The sequence below is a fragment of the Saimiri boliviensis genome, chromosome 20, assembly GCF_048565385.1.
Source record: "Saimiri boliviensis isolate mSaiBol1 chromosome 20, mSaiBol1.pri, whole genome shotgun sequence".
Lineage (NCBI taxonomy): Eukaryota > Metazoa > Chordata > Mammalia > Primates > Cebidae > Saimiri > Saimiri boliviensis.
The window spans coordinates 25,684,440-25,706,155 of record NC_133468.1 but is presented as its reverse complement, the minus strand read 5'-3'; the positions used below and the strand labels follow the sequence as shown (position 1 = coordinate 25,706,155).

General features: G+C 49.0%; 1 protein-coding gene across 6 annotated transcripts in view; it reads left to right on the top strand.

Moving 5' to 3' along the window:
* CARD11 (caspase recruitment domain family member 11) overlaps positions 1 to 21,716 on the top strand; it is a 127,258-nt gene that overhangs the window by 77,658 nt on the left and 27,884 nt on the right. For 4 of the 6 annotated variants that reach the window (XM_003934784.4, XM_074390563.1, XM_074390562.1 and 1 more), the window contains 10 exons: positions 2,641 to 2,853; positions 4,775 to 4,912; positions 6,455 to 6,780; positions 11,709 to 11,888; positions 12,845 to 12,997; positions 13,611 to 13,736; positions 14,384 to 14,581; positions 16,798 to 16,974; positions 18,613 to 18,664; positions 21,061 to 21,143. In XM_003934784.4, the coding sequence (XP_003934833.1) occupies positions 2,641 to 2,853; positions 4,775 to 4,912; positions 6,455 to 6,780; positions 11,709 to 11,888; positions 12,845 to 12,997; positions 13,611 to 13,736; positions 14,384 to 14,581; positions 16,798 to 16,974; positions 18,613 to 18,664; positions 21,061 to 21,143 (1,646 nt within the window). Of the gene's footprint in view, positions 1 to 2,640; positions 2,854 to 4,774; positions 4,913 to 6,420; positions 6,781 to 11,708; positions 11,889 to 12,844; positions 12,998 to 13,610; positions 13,737 to 14,383; positions 14,582 to 16,797; positions 16,975 to 18,612; positions 18,665 to 21,060; positions 21,144 to 21,716 lie in introns of those variants that run through there. The other 2 variants (XM_074390564.1, XM_074390565.1) reach the window with 2 other exon arrangements.

Here is a 21,716-nt window from a genome sequence, read left to right as displayed (position 1 = left end):
AAAGCAAAAGCCTATCGTTAATGTCATACTTGACAGTGAAAGATTGGATGCTTTCCACTAACATCAGTAACAAAACAAGGATTCCTGCTGTCAACATTTCTATCCAACATTGTACTGGAGGTTTTAGCAAGAGCAGTTAGACAAGGAAGAGAAATAAAAGGCGCCCAGATTGGAAAGACAGAAGTAAAACTATCTTCATCTGCAAATGACATGATCTTATATCTAGGATATAATAAGATATCTACTAATAAACTATCAGAACTAATAAATGATTTCACAAGGTTGCACAAGATCAATACACAAAAATAAATTATGTATCTATAGACCAGCAATGAATATTCCACAGATGAACTTAAGAAAACAATTCCCATTTATAATGTCATCAAAAATAATGAAATACTTAGGAATATATTTAACAAAATAAGTGTAAGACTTATACAATGAGAGCTATGAAACATTGCTGGAAGAAATTAAAGAAGATTTAAAGAAAGACATCCCTATATTCATAGATCAGAAGATTTAATATTGTTAGGTAGCAGTACTCCCCAAATTGATCTATATATTCAGCAGATTCACTACGAAAATACCAACTGCCTTTTTTGCAGAAATTCACAGCCTAATCCTAAAATTCATAAGAATTGTAAAAGGCACCTAATAGCCAAAACAATCTTGAAAAAGAATAAGGTTGGGAGACTCATACTTCCCAATTTCAAGACTACTACAAATCTACAAATCTTCAGTAATCAAGACAGTGTAGTACCAGCATGAGGACAGACATATAGATCAATGAAATAGAATTCATAGTGCAAACCAAATGTTTACATTTATGGTCAGTTGATTGTCAACAAGGGTAGCAAGATCATCCAATGGGGAAAAGAATAATCTTTTCAAACAAACTGTGCTTGGACAACTGGACATCCAGACATGAAAGAATGCAGTTGGACCCCTACCTCACACCATACACAAGAATTAACTCAAAATGGATCATAATCCTCAATGTAAGAGCTAAGGTATAATATTCAAAGGCAAAAAACAGGAGTAAGTCTTCATCATCTTGAAGTAGACAATGGTGTTTTAGACACATGCCATGAGCACAAATGAAAAGGAAGAAAAAATAAATAAATTAGACTACCTCAAAATTTAAAGCTTTTGTGCTACAAACAATGCCTTTAAGAAAGTGAAAAGACACCTGACAGAATGGGAGAAAATATTTGCAAGTCATATATCTGATGTGCGGCTTTCATCCAGAATACATAACAAAATCCTACAACTCAATAATAAAAAAACAAACAACATAATTTTGAAATGGGCAAAGGATTTGAATAGACATCTCTCAATACACAAATGGCCAATATGCACATGAAAAGATGCTCAACATCGTTTGTCATTAGGGAAATGCAAATCAAAACCACAATGAGATGCTACTTCACACTCAGTAGGAGAGTGGTAATAAAAAAGACAGACAATAACAAGTGTTAGCAAGAATATGGAGAAATTAAAATCCTCATGGCTTGCTGGTGGCAATGTAAAATGATGCAGCTGCTTTGGAAAACAGTTTGGCAGTTCCTCAAAATGTTAAATATAGAGTTGCCATATGGCCTAGCAATTCCACTCCTACATATCTACCCAAGGGAAATAAAAACATACAGTCACACAAAAAACTGGTATATGAATGTTCATAGCAGCATCATTCTTAATAGACAAAAAGTAGAAACAATGCAAATGTCCATTTATCAGTGAATAAACAGACAAGCAAAATGTGGTGTGTCCATGCAATGAAAAATCATTGAGCAATTTAAAATAAATGAAGTTCTGATACATGTTACAACAGGAAAAACTTTGAAAACTTGCTAAGTGAAAGAAGCCAGCCATGAAAGACCATCAAAATTGTAGTAGTTCACTTGTCTAAAATGCACAGAAAAGGCAGATCTATACAGACAGAAGGTAGATAAGTGGTTGTACAGGGCCGGAGGGGCAGGTATTAGAGGGAAATTGAGAGTGGCTAATAAAGGGTGAGAAACTTCTTTTTGAAATGATGGAAATATTTTTAAATTGATGGTGGTGATGGCTGCACAACTCTGTGAATATACTAAAATCATTGAATTGTACACATTAAAAACATAACTTGTATGGTACGTGAATTATATCACAATAAAGCTGTTTTTAAAAAATGAATGAGTTAGATCTACATGTATCCACATAAATAAATCTCAAAAAAAAAATTGTGGTAGAACAAGCAAGTTGAAAAAGGAAACATACAGCAGGACCCCCATTTATGTGAACTTTTAAAACAAAAACCAATAGTATATATTGTTTAGGGAACTACATTTTTAGTAGGACATAAAAACTTGGATGGAAAGGGTAGACTCCAACTGCAGGATTTTCCCTCTATGCCCTATAAATAATCTTTTAAAAATTTTATGGCTTAAACTTCCATTGTTTATGTTTAGTATATAAGAAAATACGTATTTTTATATTCATACCCCCTGTCTTAGATAAAAGGTAAAATGCCATATATACTTTACTGTCCAGGACTTTTTTTTAACTTAACAATATATTCTGGAGATCACTCCAGAGGAGTTTATAGAACTGTTCCGGTGAGACTCTTTTATTAAGCTTGTTGGGGTTTATGTCTAAAAGGAGGAGGGCCAGAGATGGATGACTACATGGAAACACTGAAGGATGAGGAGGACGCCTTGTGGGAGAATGTGGAGTGTAACCGGCACATGCTCAGCCGCTACATCAACCCCGCCAAGCTCACGCCCTACCTGCGTCAGTGTAAGGTCATTGATGAGCAGGATGAAGATGAAGTGCTTAATGCTCCCATGCTGCCTTCCAAGATCAACCGGGCAGGTAAACTTAGGACCTCTTTGTGGGAGTGGGAGGGCTACCACACATGGCAACTTCCAGACATACCCTTTGGTAGCTATTCTAGGTCAGGGATTTTTCAACTGAGGTCCACAGACCCACCCAACTGTGTATAGAACTCAAACTGTCTCTGTTTATGACTCAAAGTATCCATAAACTGGGAGGAAAATAAAGAAATGACGTCTTTATTTTACCAGCCTCAACTGCAATTTAGCATTGCCTTCAACTGCAAATGTCAGGAAGCCACAAATTACATTTATGATTAGTAATTCCTCTGACTTAGGCAACAATGAAAATTACAGATCTCTCCATATCACTACGGCTATTGCAGATCTCTCAAAATACTATTTACACTCATATCTCTTTGAAAATTACAGTGCTAATTAGACCTGCCAAGGGGGTCTTGTTATTTAATGCATTGATAAAGAAGTATGTTTATTACTGAAACACAAATTTATTTAACATTTGACAACTGGATTTAATTACAATTGGCTTCTTTTGTAATCTGATGTACTTTATCTGTTTAAAAATATTATTCTGGCCGGGTGCGGTGGCTCACACCTGTAATCCCAGCACTTTGGGAGGCCGAGGCGGGTGGATCACGAGGTCAAGAAATCGAGACCATCCTGCTCAACAAGGTGAAACCCCGTCTCTACTAAAAATACAAAAATTAGCTGGGCGTGGTTATGCGTGCCTGTAATCCCAGCTACTCAGGAAGCTGAGACAGGAGAATTGCCTGAACCCAGGAGGCGGAGTTTGCGGTGAGCCAAGATCACGCCATTGCACTCCAGCCTGGGTAACAAGAGTGAAACTCCATCTCAAAAAAAAAAAAAAATTATTCTGAGTAGGGGTCCACAGGATTTTCTAGCCTGACTTTGGGGGTGGAGGGTGGTGGGTATGATACTTTATCATATTCAGTAAAGGTAATAAATATGGTTTGTGAAGCTTGTTTTAATTTTATATCATGTACATGTGTGTACACGTGTATTTGTAGACTTATCTTTGTTGATGGTGACTAGGCCACAATGTTAAATTTTTTCTTTCTATGGATTAGTTTAAAAGGCTTAAGAATCGCTGTATCCCAGTGTGGCTGGTGGTAAGTAGCTCATCAGCTGCGACTCTCTGGCATCCATGGCAGACATCACTAATCAGCACGCTTTCCCACTGAGCCTGGATGTAACTATGGAATGTTTCCCAAAATAGTGCTCCAGACAGCTTCACCAAACAATCAGGGTTGACATATCATAATTTTTATTTCTTCAGTCTGTCCTAGGGAAAACGTAGAGGTTTAAGACCTACCTTTCTTCTTCTATATTTCTGAAGAAATATCTGAAAATAAAATGTTTAAGAAAGGACCCAACAATGTAAGCAATAAGTGGAATTGGTACTAAAGTGGAACCTGCTGGAAGAATTACATTCAGGTTAAAGATGTTTCCAAGTTGTGTAGTAATCCCAAAGAAAAACTTAAGAACTATTCCTGCTTCCTATTTTCCTAGCCCTTCACCCAAATATGTCTTCCTGCTCACACTCCCGGATAACCATATATTATTCCATAATTTTTATCATGCTTCCAACCTCCCTCAGTCACAGAAGAGCTGGTGCCTACATGGTTCATTTTGGCCCTGGTCAGTTGGGAAGCTCTTCAAAACTGAGGTAGCAATTCCATTTATCTTGGTTCTACCAATTTATTAAAAAAAGAAAACGAATGCTCGCCGAATCCCTGCAGAGGGCCTGGCACTTCAATTTACGTCTTCTGGGCTCCAAGATACAACTCAGATGTGATAGAATGTGGGGACACTGTTTTCTTAGAGTTGATTGAGGGACACAAGTCTAGGATGAGACCAGCCACAGAGAATTGCATTCCATCAGATATGTATTCTCACAGAGTGATCTGGTCTTTCCCCAGGCCGGTTGTTGGACATTCTGCATACCAAGGGGCAAAGGGGCTATGTGGTCTTCTTGGAGAGCCTGGAATTTTATTACCCAGAGCTGTACAAACTGGTGACTGGGAAAGAGCCCACCCGGAGATTCTCCACCATTGTGGGTAAGTGCTTTTGCCATTGGGAACATCTGGACGCTAACAGGAGGGTGTGTGTGTGTAGTGGCATGGTTCTAACACTGTGAATCCATGACATGTAGAACTGGGATCTGTCAACTGTCAACAACTTACTTTGCTTGATGATGAAAGACAGGTGACAGGGGGTAAAGTGAAGCAGGAGCCAAGAGAAGTGGGTGTTCACGGATCATCACCCATTAATGGCGCCGGGGTGGAACAGAAGTTCCCGGACCCTGTAGATCTTGTCCCTGCCTTGGCTGCATTCTTTCAAGTGTCTCATGGACCAGAACCCTTGAGCATCTTGCCTTCTTCATCTTCCTTTCTAAATATTCTTGAATCAGTCTTCTCTCCCTCTCTAACACTTCCTACAGCCCAGACTCCCACAACCCCGTCAACTCCCTATATCCATTCCCGATCTGTATCAGTCAGTGCTTTCTCCATTCTTCCTCCCCTATTTAAAACCCTTTGGTGGTTTTTCATTGTTTCTTTGTAAACACCCAGATCTTGGCCAAGCACAGTGGCTCATGCCTGAAATTCTAATGCTTTTGGAAACTGCAGCCATAGAATTGCTTGGGCCCAGGAGTTCAAGGCTGCAATAAGCTATGATCATGCCACTGTACAACTCCAGCCTGGGTGACAGAGCGAGCCCCTGTCTCAAAAAAATTTTTTTTTAATTTTTTTGAGACAGAAAGTCTTGCTCTGTCGCCAGACTGGAGTACAGTTGTGCAGTCTCGGCTCAATGCAACCTCTGCCTCCCAGGTTTAAGTGATTCTCCTGCCTCAGCCTCCCAAGTAGCTGGGACTACAGGTGCGCACCACCATGTCCAGCTAACTTTTTGTATTTTTAGTAGAGGTGGAATTTCACCATGTTGGCCAGGATGGTCTCCACCTCCTGACCTCGTGATCCACTCACGTTGGCCTGCCAAAGGGCTGGGATTACAGACGTGAGCCACTGCACCCGGCCAAGACCCAGGACCCTGCATGGTCCAGTCCTTGCTGACACCTCCGGTATTGCCTTTCTCTTCTCTCTCTCTCCTTCAGCCACCTTGGTCTTCCTTCAGTTCCTGAAATATGCCAAGTTCCTCCCGCCTCCCCATATGGCCTTGGCAATGCTGTTCTTTCCTAGAATGCCTTTTCCCTCCTGAACTTAACATTTCAGCTCAACCGTCAGGAGCCTTCTCCAACCCCTCCCACCCATGAGGCTGCATCTGGGCCCCTGCTACACACTCTCATAGCCCCATCTACCTTTACTTTGTGAAATTATCATGGTCTGTAATTCTGTTTCTGATAATCGTTTGGTTTTTTTTTTAATGCCTTTGTCTTATTACACCATAAGCTCTCCCAGGGCCAAGGCTGTGAGTCTTGCTCCCTCTGAATCTCCAGTGCCTCGTGGGGAGAGTGAGTAAGAGCTCAGTACAACGTTGGTGAGTGAGTGAGTGAGTGAGTGAATGAATGGCACCTGCCCTGTGTCTGGAACCTCCTTTTTCCCCTTCCCAGTCCTCCGGCCTGACTGGGTGCCCCCTCTCCACAGTGGAGGAGGGCCACGAGGGCCTCACGCACTTCCTGATGAACGAAGTCATCAAGCTGCAGCAGCAGATGAAGGCTAAGGACCTGCAGCGATGCGAGCTGCTGGCCAGGTTACGGCAGCTGGAGGATGAAAAGAAGCAGATGACGCTGACACGCATGGAGCTGCTGACCTTCCAGGAGCGGTACTACAAGATGAAGGAAGAGCGAGACAGCTACAATGACGAGCTGGTCAAGGTCAAAGACGACAATTACAACTTAGCCATGCGTTACGCACAGCTCAGTGAGGAGAAGAACATGGCGGTCATGAGGAGCCGAGACCTCCAACTCGAGGTGAGGGGTGTCCAAGGGTTGCTCTGCCAGGGTGAGCCAGGGGAAAACAAACGTCACCGGGGCTTAAGTCCCCCATAAAGCAGATGCAGGCACGTGCACACGGTCTGCCAGAGCTCCGTGCCCCGCCAGGTGAGAGGGAATGAAGAACACACGGCCTCTGGGAGTCCTAGGTCCGCCATGCGCCTTTCCACGTACCCATAGTGCTTAGCGCTACCGTTTCGGCTGCCTACCTCCCCTTTGCGCGTGCGCAGACATGCGCACAAGGACTGACCCAGTGCCGCGTTCCACCACCCGCTCGGGCCCGGACCGACCTTGCCATGCGCAGGCAGACCCGGTAGGGCACCACCAATGAGTTAAAGAGAGCTGCATCTTTCTTTTTTCATTTTTCTCTTTTCTTTTCCTTTCTATTCTCTTTCTTTCCTTTTCTTTCCCTCCCTCCCTCCGTTCCTTCCTCCCTCCTTCCTTCATATCTTTTCCTTCCTTCCTCGCTCCCTTTTCTTGCCTCCTTCCTCCCTTCCTCTCTCTTTTCCTTCCTCCTTTCTTCCTTCCTTCCTTTCTTTTCTTTCTATTTTTTTCGAGACAGGGCCTTCCACTGCCCAGGCGGCAGTGGTGCAGTCATGGCTTACTGCAGCCTTGACCTCCTAGACTCAAGCTATTCTCCTGTCTCAGTCTCCAGAGTCACTGGGACTGCAGGTACCAGGCTATTCTTTTAATTTTTTTGTAGAAAAGGGGTCTCGCTATTTTGCCCAGGCTGGCTGGAACTCTTGGGCTCAAGCGATCCGCCTGGCTTGGCCTCCCAAAATGGTGAGATTACAGGTATGAGCCACTGCACCCGGCCTTATTCGTTCTTTCTGTTTACTGAGTGCCACCATGCACCAGTCTTTTTTTTTTTTTTTTTGACAGAGTCTCAGTCTGTCACCCAGGCTGGAGTGCAGTGGTGCGATCACAGCTCACTGTAGCTTTGGCCTTGCAGGCTCAGGTGATCCTCCCACTTCAGCCTCCCAAGTAGCTGGGACCACAGGTACATGCCATGCCAGCTATTTTTTCTATTTTTTCCTACCTCCCACTCCTTTTTCTATTTTTAGTTGAGACATGTTGCCCGGACACATGTAGACCCAGTAGGGCTCCCAGAAAGGCTCACTCTGCAAATGAGTTAAGGATATTTGCATCTTTCTTTTTCAAGTTCAAGACCTCCTGGGCTCAGGTGATCTGCCCACCTTGGCCTCCCAAAATGTTGGGATTGCAGGTGTAAGCCACCACACCTGGCCCCCAGGCTCTTTTCCAGGGATACATAGCTCAATAGTAAAACCCTACTGTCGTGGAGCTAACATTGTAATCAGAAAACAAATGCATAAATAGTTAATAGTAATGAGTACTATCAAGAAGAGAAGACAGAGTGTAAGAACAGAACCTGAGGGGTGCTACTTTAACTAGGATGGCCAGGAAAGATCTCTGAGAAGGAGACACGTGAACAGAGATCTGAAGAGATGGAAGGAACCAACCATGCCAGTCTCAGGGGGAAAACCCAAAGGCCACAAGTATAGGCATGTTTTGGTTTTGTTTTTGAAGAAATAGCAGGAAAGCTGGGCTCAATGGCTCACACCTTTTAATCCCAGCACTTTGTGAGGCCAAGGCAGGAGGATCGCTTTAGTCCAGGAGTTTGAGACCAGCATGGGCAACATGGCAAAACCCCATCGCTACAAAAATTGGCTGGGCTTGGTGATATGAGCCTGTAGTCCCAGCTGCTTGGGAGGATAAGGCAGGAAGATCGCCTGAGCCCAGGAGGTTGAGGCTGCAGTGAGCCATGCCTGATGAGAGAGAGAGAGAAGAAAAGAAAGAGAGGAAGGGAAGGGAAAGGGAGAGGAAGAGGAGGGGTAGGGAGAGGAAAAGAAAAGAAAGAGAAAAGAAATGGCAGGAGAGTCAGTGGGACCAGAGCCAAATAAGCAACTGGTGCAGAAGAAGTGGAAGGGATGGCCGGGGTCCAGATCCTGGGGTCCTGGTAAGAACTTTGGGATTTATTCTAGCTGTGATGGGAAGCCTCTGAAGGATTGAGAGCTGAGGAGTGACAATTGATTTATATCTAAGAAGGATCACTCTGGCTGCTGGGTGGAAAGTAGACTCTCAGAATATTTATTAAGCACCTGCCACGTGTGAGGCACTGTGCTAAGCACTGTGGGAGACACGGGGATAAATAACGTGAGCTGTGCTCAGGTCACTTACAATTTAGTGAAGCAGACAGATCTGTAAACAATCCACCGGAGTTCAAGTGAATTGAGTCAGTGGCATAGCAGGCAGCAGTGTTTTGGTTAAGGGCATGAACTTTTTAAGTCCTGTAGTTTGGAGTTGAAATTCTGGCTTTTTGCTTTACTACTTACTTAGCTATTGGCCTCAGTTTCCTCCTTTGCAGATGACATTAATGAAAGTAATACCTATGCCCCAGGATTGCTGGGATACTGAACCGTAAGTCTTGGGCAGAGTGGCTGACCCAGTAAGCACCCCGCCATGCTAGCACCCTATGCCTGCTCATGTGGAACTCAGGAATTAGCACGGGACTGGACGCTTGGGTTGAGCTTTGAAATGCTGAGGAGCATTTTTTTTTTTTTTTTAATGAGCAAGAAGAGAGGTTTCTATGCTGTTTTTACCTAGGATTTGGAGAAGTTACCCTGTGACAGGGACTTACAAGTTTCTCTCCTGGAACTTTCTCCTGTGTTATGTTTCCCTGGAGATATATGAACAGTGAGAAAGTGTAAGTAGAATTTGTAAGAACATCTGGCCAGCAGAGTCCCTGGCTGGTTTTCTTGGCTTCAGGCTGTTTCCTGCGTGCCCATTTCTTCATTGTCTCAGGCTAATCACCTGGGTGCAGCAGCCATTCTTTTCTTGCTAAAGCCGCTGTGCTCTACCTGCCAGATTTTTTTTTTTTTAATTTTTTTTGAGACGGAGTTTTGCTCTTGTTACCCAGGCTGGAGTGCAATGGCACGGTCTCAGCTCACTGCAACCTCCGCCTCCTGGGTTCAGTCAATTCTCCTGCCTCAGCCTCCCGAGTAGCTGGGACTACAGGCACGCACCACCATGCCCAGCTAATTTTTTTGTATTTTCAGTAGAGACAGGGTTTCACCATGTTGACCAGGATGGTCTCGATCTCCTGACCTCGTGATCTACCCGCCTCGGCCTCCCAAAGTGCTGGGACTGCAGGCGTGAGCCACCACGCCTGGCCCAGATTTCTTTTTTAAATTATTATTATGCTTTAAGTTCTGGGGTACATGTGCAGAACATGCAGGTTTGTTACCTAGGTATACACGTGCCATGGTGGTTTGCTGAGTCTATCGCCCCGTCATCTGCATTAGGGCGGGGAACATCATACACAAGGGCCTTTTGGGGGGTGGGGCACTAGGGGAGGGATAGCATTAGGAGAAACACCTGCCAGATTTCTTGAGACAGTTCTCCCTCCAAGACTAAGATTTGAAAATGACACCCTCCCCTCTGGTGACTCCTTTCTTTATAGCCCTTGAATGTAACCTTCTTGCTTGGGAAATTTTAGCAAGGCCAGTGTGTTTGGGGAAGTGCACAGGCTTAGCCACACAGGTTGAAGAAGTCTTCCATTGGTCGCAGTTCCTGACACTAAACTCTTGAGAGTGAAGATCAGCACATCCCTACTTGTCCCTTTTCCAGATGCAATAGCTGCCTCCTCCAAGAAGCCACTCTTTTTGCAACTAAGTCCAGGGAAGTTCTTTAAGCCAAAGATCCTGTGAAATTACAGTTCAGTGGCTTTCAGGCTGTCTTTTTTATCTTCTCCTCCTCCTTCCTCTTCTTTTTCTTCTTCCTTCTCCTCCTCTTCCTCCTCCTCCTCCTCCTTCCTCTTCTGCTTCTTTCTCCTCCTCCCCCTCCTCCTTTCTCTTCTTCTCCTTCTTTCTTCTCCTCTTTTCCTCCTTTTTCTGCTTATTTTCTTCTCTTCCTCCTCCTCCTTCTTCCTCTTCTCCCTCTTTATCTTCCTCTCTCTCCCTCTCCTTCTTCTTCCTCCTCTTCTCCTCCTCCACTTCTTGTTCTTTTTCCTCTTCGCTCCTTCTCATTCCCCTTCCCCTTCTCCTCCTTCTTCTTCCTCCATCTTTTCCACTCCTCTTCTTCTCCTTCTTTCTCCTCCTCTTCCTCCTGGTCTCCTTTCTTCTTCCCTTCCTCCTTCTTCCTCTTTTTCCTCTTCTTTATCTTCCTCTCCTTCTCCTTCTCCTTCTCCTTCCTCCTCCTCCTCTTCTTCCTTTTCTTCTTCTTTCCCTTTCTCTTCTTTCCCTTCCTCTCCTTCCGCTTCTTCCCCTTCTTTTCTTCTTCTCTTTCTTCTCCTGCTTTTTCTTCTTTTTCCTCTTCCTCCTCTTCCTCTTCCTTTTTAGCAATAGTGCTGGTTATCCAAATAAAATCTTGTGTGAAAGCCAAGAGAACAAACCATACAAGCAGAGCTGTTCTGGGATGTGAAGTCAGGGTGGACACCCAGAGCCCCGATTTCTCAACCATCTCCTCCTTCCCCCTGGATAACCCCAGGATTCTTCAGGGGAATCCTTGGTTCTGAGGGTCAGAATTTGAAACCCATCAGACAAGGGCATTGAAGTGGAAAACACCAGCTTGGATCTCTTTTATCCTAATCTGTAACCTGTTCCACCTGAAAAGGGTTGAGGGAATTTTCTCTGAGGCCCGTAGCCCCTTTAAAGCTACTCTAAATAGACTAATAGCTTTAAAGCTATTCTAATAGACTCTCCATCAACAGGGAGATAACGGTTTGTTTCACTGGAGAAGGCTTCCTGGAGCCCTTCTCTGCCCCTGGAAGGAGAGACGGGCATACCTCAGGTTACGCTGCAAGCCCAGTGGGCTCCAGGGAAGTGTTGCCTTTTCTGAGTGTTTCTTACCACCTGCCTTCTCCCCTCGGCACCCTTGGGGTGTTTCAGATCGATCAGCTGAAGCACCGGTTGAATAAGATGGAGGAGGAATGTAAGCTGGAGAGAAATCAGTCTCTGAAACTGAAGAATGACATTGAAAATCGGCCCAAGAAGGAGCAGGTCCTGGAGCTGGAGCGGGAGAATGAGATGCTGAAGACCAAAAACCAGGAGCTGCAGTCCATCATCCAGGTGAGGGCCTGGGGGCGGGGACAGCGTGGGCAGCAGGAGGATGAGGGCTTGGGGTTGCGGAGACAGAAGCATCTGCAGGGGTGTGAGTCCCAGAGCCTCGCCTACACAGTGCCGACTGCAGGATCATAGATATGCGTGCCCCCCTTGGGCACCTGTGCCTCCTCCTCTGTAAAGCGGTGACCCTCACTACCCATATGTCAGCCATATGGAATAATACTTGAGAAGACATGTCCTTATTTGAAGCACTCCGGGAAAATCACCATCCACGAGGAAATCAACGCCCTGGGCACTGTGGGACGAGAAAAGGATATCCAGGAAACCTACGTGCCCTTAAAGATTCCAAGAACCTCAACTCTAAGCTTCACGCCACTTGCAACCTCAGATGCCTCCCAGCACTGGTCATCATGGAATCATTTGTGGGCACGGAGGAGGAAGTTGCTGAGGAGTGACATCCCAAAACATATCTGCAGGGCAAGAAAAAAAAAACCATCCTCCTCCTCTCTCCAGAACAATTCCCCCCCTCCAGGAGCGGCTGCCTGGTGTTTAAGGCTGTTTCAGAGCAGAGGATTAACCCAGCTTCACCACAACACATTCCTGGGTATTTCAGGGGCAGTACCTAAAAAAGCACATCCACCATCCCTTTGCTGTCACCTGTGAAGTGTTTAGGGTCCAGCAGTTGCTTCTCTGGGCTCTGATAAGCGCCAGGGAGAACAGAAGGCCCAGGATCCTCCCAAGGAGAGGCCAGTTTTACGCGTCTTTCCAGGCGATAAACTTCTTAAATGGTAAGCTTCTTAGAGACCCCAAGGGACATAGGTCTCTTCTTGCCTCTATCTTCCAGGCACAAAACCTTCTTCTCTGTCCGTGTCTGTTGCTGGCTCTTCTGTCCCCTGCCTTCCCGGACTACCTGGCTCCCCGCCCCCACCCCGACCCTGTTAAAGCCTCTCCCTTCCACCCAGGCCGGGAAGCGCAGCCTGCCGGACTCAGACAAAGCCATCCTGGACATTCTGGAACACGACCGCAAAGAGGCCCTGGAGGACCGGCAGGAGCTAGTCAACAGGATCTACAATTTGCAGGAGGAGGCCCGCCAGGCAGAGGAGCTGCGGGACAAGGTGGGAGCGGGTCCCCTTCATACCAGGGGGCAGTGGTATGTGTCAGCAGGAACTCCCTGACCCCACACTCCTTTCGGGGGACTAGATCAGACCCCTGGCACAGATCCCCTGTACTTCCAGTATTCAGCCCCTTGCAGGAGCTACAGTGTACCAACCAGGTGAGGGCCTGGGGGCGGGGCAGTGTGGCAGAGGGGAGGATGTGGGCTTGGGATTGGGGAAACCGACATACCTGCCAAGGTGTGAGTCTCAGAGCCTCACCCACACCTTGCAGACTGCAGGATCCCGGATGTGCAGGCTACCCTTGGGCATTTACGAGCTATTGCACCAGCTTAGCACCTGTGTCCCCTTCCTGATTGAGGCCACACTGTCCTCCCCTATGTTTCCTGGTGCGTAGTGGTTTCACGACAATGCTGGGTTGATTGGTCTCCTACCTTGAGCCCTTGTGGTCAGATAGCCAGTTCTCAGACGGACAGGCCATGTCCTGACCATGCCAGCTTAGGGAGGGACAGGCCAGCTCCAGCCAGCCGGCGGGAAGGCATGAGCAGAGAACAGCTGTCAGCCCTGACCTATTGATTGCTTGATGCATGTATTGATTTCTCTGTGTTGCTCACAGTACCTGGAGGAGAAGGAGGACCTCGAGCTCAAGTGCTCGACCCTGGGGAAGGACTGTGAAATGTACAAGCACCGCATGAACACGGTCATGCTGCAGCTGGAGGAGGTGGAGCGGGAGCGGGACCAGGTACAGGCACCACCTGCAGTGTGCAGGCGGCCAGGCTGCACCGTGGGGCCCACGCCCCAGACCACTGGGTCTTTCGGAGAGTTTTGTCCAGTGCAACGTCACTGATGACGCAGGGATTACTCCCGAATCCATCGTTCCCATTTCTGTTCCAAAGATGAGTTCTATCCCGCAGACATTTGGGTATTGGGGACCTCTGAGCTGGGCTCCAGCTGCTCCCACAACCAAGCATGGTTCTTAAATGTTGTCTGGTCTCTCGGGTGAGAGGGAGGGGTTCAGATCCAGCCCTGTCATTCGTAAGATGTATGCCCATAGGCAAACTGCCACCCCTGTGGGACTTCAGTGCCCTCACCTGTAAGATGGAAATAATTACAGTAGCGCCACCTCACAGGGGCAGGCTGCGGCCTTCAAGGGATACCGCATCAAAGTTCTCAACACAGAGCCTGCCACTAGCAAGGGTTGGACCAACGGCTCTGTGACCATGTTAATGACGGTGGTAGTGACTGACACGCCCAGGAGTCAGGCGCCAGACTAGAGCCTCAGGTGACATGGCTGGCCCCTGGGATGGGGACGATGCCTGTCCCTGGGCCCAACTGGATTTGGCCGAGGTACAGCCTCAAAGCAGCCTTCGTTCCGCTTCTCCCTGGCAGGCTTTCCACTCCCGAGACGAAGCCCAGACACAGTACTCGCAGTGCTTAATTGAAAAAGACAAGTACAGGAAGCAGATCCGCGAGCTGGAGGAGAAGAACGACGAGATGAGGATCGAGATGGTGCGGCGGGAGGCCTGCATCGTCAACCTGGAGAGCAAGCTCCGGCGCCTCTCCAAGGACAGCAGCAACCTGGACCAGGTGGGGCAGGACGGGCAGGGCCGCGCCTGAAGTCAGGTGTCCCTTGGCGCCGGCTGAGGTCTCTGGCCAGTTGCCGCCTCCACCTGAAATGAATGGCTCCCTGTCCTTTTTTTTTTTTTTTTTTTTTTTTTTTGAGACAGAGTATCACTCTTACCAGGTCGGAGTACAGTGGCGCCATCTCAGCTCGCTGCATCCTTCACCTCCCAGGTTCAGGCAATTCTTCTGCCTCAGCCTCCCGAGTAGCTGGGACTACAGTCACGAGCCACCATGCCCAGCTAATTTTTGTATTTTTAGTAGAGATGGGGTTTCACCACGTTGGCCAGGATGATTTTGATTTCTTGACCTCATGGTCTGCCTGCCTCAGCCTCCCAAAGTGCTGGGATTATAGGCATGAGCCACCATGTCTGGCCTTGTTTTTTGTTTTTTGTTTGTTTGTTTGTTTGTTTGTCTTTTTTTGAGTTAGGGTCTTGCTCTGTCACCCAGGCTGGAGTGCAGTGGCACCATCACAGCTCACTGCAGCCTCAAACTCCTGTGCTCAAGAGATCTTCCCCCCTCAGCCTCCTAGGTAGCAGGACTAAGGGCACACACCACCATGCCTGGCTAGTTTTGTAATTTTTTTGTACAGACAGGGTCTCACTATTTTTCGGGCTGGTCTCGAACTCTATCCTTAAGCAATCCTCCCACCTTGGCCTCCCAAAGTGCTGGAATTACAGGCGTAAGCCACTGTGCCCGGTCAGCTCTTCATCTACTTAAAGCCAGAAGTTCCCTCCCACACCCAGAATGATCCACATCATTCAGCCTTGTGTTTGTGTCTGGTTAATGATGTGTAGAAACCACTCAATTCTGAAGTTGGTAGGGCTGAGCCCAGTGGCTCTTGCCTGTAATCTCATCATTTTGGGAGGCTGAGGTGGGAGGATCACTTCAGGATAAGAGTTTAAGACCAGTCTGGGCAACAGAGTGAAATTTTTTTTAATTTAAAAAATTAAAATTAAAAGTGTAAATGAGAAGATTTAGGATCAAGCCTGACCCGGCCACTTCCTCGCTGGGCAGCCTCCCACTTAGGATCCTCAGCACCCTCTCAGCTGACCACACACAGCTGCTGGCCTCTGACTGGGGTTCCCTGCACACCTCAACCTTCACTGGGTTTAAGATGACCGTGTGAATTGCAGAGTGTGTTTCCCAGCAGGGCCCCAGGCAGTGAGAGGTGAAGGAATGCTGCCGCCAAGGTAGATCTTATCACTATGGTAGCTCTGGGTTTACCGACTGCTGTCACAGGCAGGTGCAACGAGTCCTCTGTGCATTTCCTCATTGACCCCACAGAACTGTCCTGCAAGGAAAGCATGCTTAGTGTCCTCATTTACAAAGGAAAGGACCCTGACCGGGCACCTTGGCTCACGCGTGTAATCCCAGCACTTTGGGAGGATCCATATTCCCAACCGCAGTTACAGCATGACCATGGCCTGGCATGCAGCCTACCAGCAGGCCATGCCTGGCACTTCCACCCACCCACAGAATGAGAGTCAAGGAGCAGCGGCGGGGGGGTAACGGGGCACGCCAAGGTGGGCTGTGCACACCAATGAGCTCTCCTGTTGTTTGAGCCCCTGAAGGATGGGGATTTGCACTGGGAGTGGGACAAGAAGCTTCGGGTTTGGAGGCAGCACAGCATGGGGGTACTGTGTGGCTTTGTGGGCCACAGAGAAGCTCCATCGTGCCACAGCACTCCGCTTCCTATTTTGTAAAAGGCGATTATCAACAACCATCTGTACTTGTCAGGAAGGTTTCAATGAGGTGGCGGCTATGAAGCACTCCAGACAGTACCTAGCACTGTGGGTTTTTTTTTTAGCATCATCTAGTCATTCTGAATATTTTTTCTACTTTTAGCTCAGGCACAGGGCTAGAAATTGGAAATGTAATGATAGCAGATGAGATGTAAGGGGTTGAGACTCGTTAGGAGGCAATGCCTTTACCATGGTACAAGAAGACCAGGGCTTGCTTAGGAGACTGGCCCAGAAGCCTGTGAGGAGGAGGCATCGTTAGGCTGGAATGATGGGCCTCAGTGTCTGGGGGTATGGTCAGGGTCGGGAAAGAAGAATGGCCGAAGTGAGCTTCAAGCTCGAATGGCCGACGGAATGATGGCGCCATCAGCCCAGCCATCCTGCCCACTGGTGGCTTGTCACCAAGCGTCGTCACTAACGCCGGCTTCTCTCTGTCCCCAGAGTCTGCCCAGGAACCTGCCAGTAACCATCATCTCTCAGAACTTTGGGGACGCCAGCCCCAGGGCCAATGGTCAAGAAGCTGACGATTCTTCCACCTCGGAGGAGTCACCCGAAGACAGCAAGTACTTCCTGCCCTACCACCCGCCCCAGCGCAGGATGAACCTGAAGGGCATCCAGGTGCATAGGTGTGGAGGGAGGGGTGCAGGTGCAGGACAGGAGGACTGGGAGCCGGGTGCCCCTGCAGGCGGCAACAGGGTAGCACGGCCACGCCCACTTCTGGGTAGGTCTTGGGTGCCCAGACTGTGACTCAACCTATTTCAACGCTGGAAGTTGGAAATCCTGCCCACTCACTCATGTGTACGTTGTTACTGATTTCCTCTCTCTTATAAATGTAATACAAGTTAAAAGAGAGAGAAACAAAGAGAGGCTGGGCATGGTGGCTCACACCTGTAATCCCAGCACTTTAAGAGGTCAACGCAGGAGGATTGCTTGAGGTCAGGAGTTCTAGACCAGCCTGGGCAACATAGACCCAGTGTCTCAAAAAAATAAATAAAGGAAAAAATTAGCCAGGCATAGTGGTACACACCTGTAGTCCCAGCTACTCAGGAGGCTGAGGCAGGAGGATCATGAGCCCAAGAGTTAGAGGCTGTAGTGAGCTATGATCACACTACTGCACTCCAGTTTGGGCAACAGAGCAAGACCCTGTCTCAGTAACGAAAGAGAAATAGATAGAGAGAGAATGAAATAAGCATTATTTCAAAATTCAGGCTGGGTGCAGTGGCTCATGCCTGTAATCCCAGCACTTTGGGAGGCTAAAGTGGATGGATCACCTGAAGTCAGGAATTTGATACCAGCCTGGCCAACATGGCAAAATATCATCTCTACTAAAAATACAAAAATTCGCCAGGCGTGGTGGTGAGCACCTATAGTCCCAGCTACTCAGGAGGCTGAGGCAGGAGAATCACTTGAACCTAGGGAGTTGGAGGTTGCAGTGAGCCAAGATCATATCACAGCACTCCAGCCTGGGTAATAGAGCAAGACTCCATCTCAAAAAAAAAAAAAAAAAAAAAAACACCAATTTATTTATTCATCACATATGTACTGAGTACCAATCACATGCCCATCACATGCCAGGCATCATCCTGGGAGCTGGAGCTAGCAGTAATCCTGTTACTTTGCTCAGAATCTCATGCAACCCGAAGCCCATGACAGCTCTCGATGGGGAGTGAATGGGTGAATGAATGAAGTGAGAGAATGGGTGAATGAATGAAGTGAGTGAAGGAGTAAATGAATGAGACAGTGCAGCAGAGCCTGACAGTGCCTCTGCCTCTCCCAGCCTTGCACGCGCTGAGCCTGAAGGCCTGAAGCAGCACATCTGAGCTGACTGGGCCCCCGTTAGCACCCTGGGCCGAGGCACCTGCCCAAGCAGCCTCACCCTCTTCTGAAACTCCCTCTGTATCATGTACCCAGCTCCGCTCAGCCTCACACTCCCCGCGCATCACGCAGTCCCCTCTGCCGCTCTTGGCTTCTGTCCTGTCTTCTGCCAAGAGCCATATTGCATGGCCACCCTGGGAGGAGAGCTTGTCTGTACCAGCAGCTGCCTGCTTTGAGCCCAGGGGAGCTGCTGTGTCTTGTAGTCCCGGCCGAGGGAGATGTGCGTCGGTCCATGTGCGCTCCGGGCCAACCCAGGCGGCTGTGTGACGGGGGGCAGGATGGTTGGCCTCGCTTTATTTTTTTCTAAGCTCCGGTGACATGTGTCTAGGGCCTTGTTTGATTTGTGTCCTGTCTTGTTTCTTCCCCTCCCCTCCCTGTTAGCTGCAGAGAGCCAAATCCCCCATCAGCCTGAAGCGAGCATCAGATTTTCAAGGTTAGTGAGACGCCCGGATCTCTCTCGGCCTGTCTCATCTGTCACTCTGTCTCTCTCGGTCCATCTGTTTCTCCCACTGTATTGATCAATCCTGCGGGGTAAACGTGGAGGGGCCTCAGGGGTCTCGGGGTGGTGGGGGTCCATCCATACAGCAGTTAACGTTCATTGTCATTCAAAGCGGGCAGGAGCCCCGACCGCTGAAATGTCCCTTCTGTGGTTCCTTCCACGCTTCCCTGCCTTTCCCAGTGGGTCTGTCCAGAACCTCTGGTACATTGGCTGAACGTTGTGCCCATGGCTTCTCAGTGAGAGGACTGTTTGATCCTCTTCCAAGACTTTTAGCCAGGTGGTCCCCCACAGGACCTCACGGGAGGCTGGCTGTCCGAGACACACTGCCTTCAGAATCTTCTCTTTGGTCCTCACCATGTCTCTGGAAGTGACAGATCAGCTAGTAGGGTTTGCCTAAGCAAATCAAGCACCTACTATGTGCCAAGTGCTGGAAGGCCAAGTAGACACCCATGGAGACCACACACTCAGGCAGGGCCATAAACAGGAGGTAGAAAGTGCATGAATCCCAAGAGTGGTTGGAGAAGGATCCATCAAGAAGGGCACATTTCCTGGGTGTGGTGGCTCAATCCTATAATCCCAGCTCTCTGGGAGGCCAAGGTAGGTGGATCACCTGAGGTCAGGAGTTCAAGACCAGCCTGGCCAACATGGTGAAACCCTATCTCTACTAAAAATACAAAAATTTGCCTGGCATGGTGGTGGCTGCCTGTAATCCCAGCTACTCAAGAAGCTGAGCCAGGAGAATCACTTGAGCCTGGGAGACGGAGGTTGCAGTGAGCCAAGATCGCACCACTGCATGCCAGCCCGAGTCACAAAGTGAGACCTTGTCTCAAAATTTAAAAGTGTGTGGGGGGTGACATTTAAACTGGAGCTAGAAACGGGAGCCTTTTGGTAGAGGGACACACTGTCCAGACGGACTCCTCAGGTCAGAGAAGGGCCCATAACACAGGTGTGGAGACCAGGAGGTGCACAGTATGGAAGCTGCGCTGGTGCCCCAAAGCGCAGAGCAGGAGAGCCCTGGGCTGAGACACCGGGTGCTTGCCGAAGACATGGACTAAATCCTGCATGGCAAGGATGAAGCCTCCCGCAGGTGGCTTTGGGGAGGGCAGGAGAGTGAAGAGTGCAGACCCATGCTTAAGGCTGTTCTCTCTGGTCACAGAGGGAACGGGAGGGAGGCCAGGGCGGCAGGGGGCAGGGACATCCAGCTCCCTCGTGGCCACATCTGTTGTGTCAATGGCCTTCTTTATCAGAAGGGAGGTGCAACGGGCCTGGGGCCTGCAGGAAGCAGAGAAGGGGGTTGCACCAAAGGGAAGGGAAAGGACTTAGTGGCCATGGGGTTTCCTTGCTCCTCATCAGACCTTCGCAGGCTGCCCAGGGCCAGGTGCTGGGGGCCCAGGGAGGAACAGCATATGGTTCCTCCCTGAAAGGCGTGCACTGATGGGGGTGCATGTACGCATAGCTGTCTGTGCACACAACACGGGCACACAAAGCAAGGGTGGGAGCAAGGAGGGGACACGGACAGCAAAACCATCATACCAGGGCTGAGAGGATGAGCACACGGTCCCCAGGCAACCCACAACAGAGCCAGGGCTTGGGGCGGAGATACCAAGGGATACCTCATTCTTCTTCACTGAGGAGGTGGCAGACTAGGCCCCCAGCTTGCCTTTATCCCCGTCAGCCAGCCCTTCTTGTCAGGGAGAGGCAGAATCCACTTTGATGGCAGAGAACTGGACAGGAAGACTTATGCCCGGTTGTCCATGGTTCACAGAAAATGCCAGCCAGTGACCCCACGCAAGTCCTCAGAGACACATGACATTGTCCAGCTTTGACGCAGGCTGCCCAGGGGTTGACCCTCACTGGGAGCTGAGATATGTTGGCAAATGAGATCCACCTCCCAGGAGCCTACTGTGGTGGGGGGAGATGGGAAAAGAAGAGATAATTTTATGCCTGTGATACCAGCACTTTGGGAGGCCAAGGCAGGAGGATTGCTTGAGGCCGGGAGTTCAAGACCAGCCTGGCAATATAGCAAGACACCATCTCTATAAAAAACTAAATTTAACAAAAAACAAGAGGAGGTTTTTGAGGGTTCTTTCTCCAGCAGATGCCACAGGGAGGAGAGCGAGCCCCAAGGGAGAGAAGAGGCCCCATACCCACCTTGTTCGGAGGAGGTTTGGGAGATGCCCTACAGAAAGCCCCATACGCCTGTTGGCCACAGGGCTCTGACTTCACTTTTCCCCCTTTTCGATCCCTCCTCTCTCTCTCTTCCACCTCAAACCCTCCCTGGCTCCCTTCTTCTTTCTCTGTGTCTCCTGCCTCGTCTCCCGTGGGAACAGCCAAAGGACACGAGGAAGAAGGCGCGGACGCCAGCCCCAGCTCCTGCGGTTCTCTGCCTGTCACCAGCTCCTTCACCAAGATGGTGAGCTGCGGCCTCTGCCCGACCTGGGGTCCCCTCCATTGTCTCCCCTGCAGGACAGCATCCGGGCCCTAGCTCATCCCAACCACCTGCCCTCCCTCCAGAGTGTCATCTCAGGACCCCACAGCTCATCACCACCACCCAGTCCCCCTGCAGAACGCCATCCAGGGCCCCAGCTGTCCCCTGGATTTTTTTGTTCATTTTTGATGGCAGAGACTTGGACAGGAGAATTTGGGAGGCCAAGGCAAGAGGATTGCTTGGTCCAGGATACGCCATCCAGGGCCCCAGATGGTCCCCACCACCCAGTCCCCCTGCAGAACGCCATCTGGGACCCCAGCTCATCCTCACCACCCAGTCTCCCTCGAAAGTGCTGTCCCAGGGCCCCCGGCTCATCCCCACCACTCTCTCTCCCCACAGAATGCCGTGCAGGGCGCCAGCTAGTCCCCACCACCCTCTCCCACTGCAGAACACTGTCCCGGGCCCAGCCTTGTCCACCCCACCAGCCCCAACCCACCTCACCTTCCTCCCCCAGTCCCAGCCTCTGAGCAGCACTGCTGCCTGCTCTGAGCTGCAGCC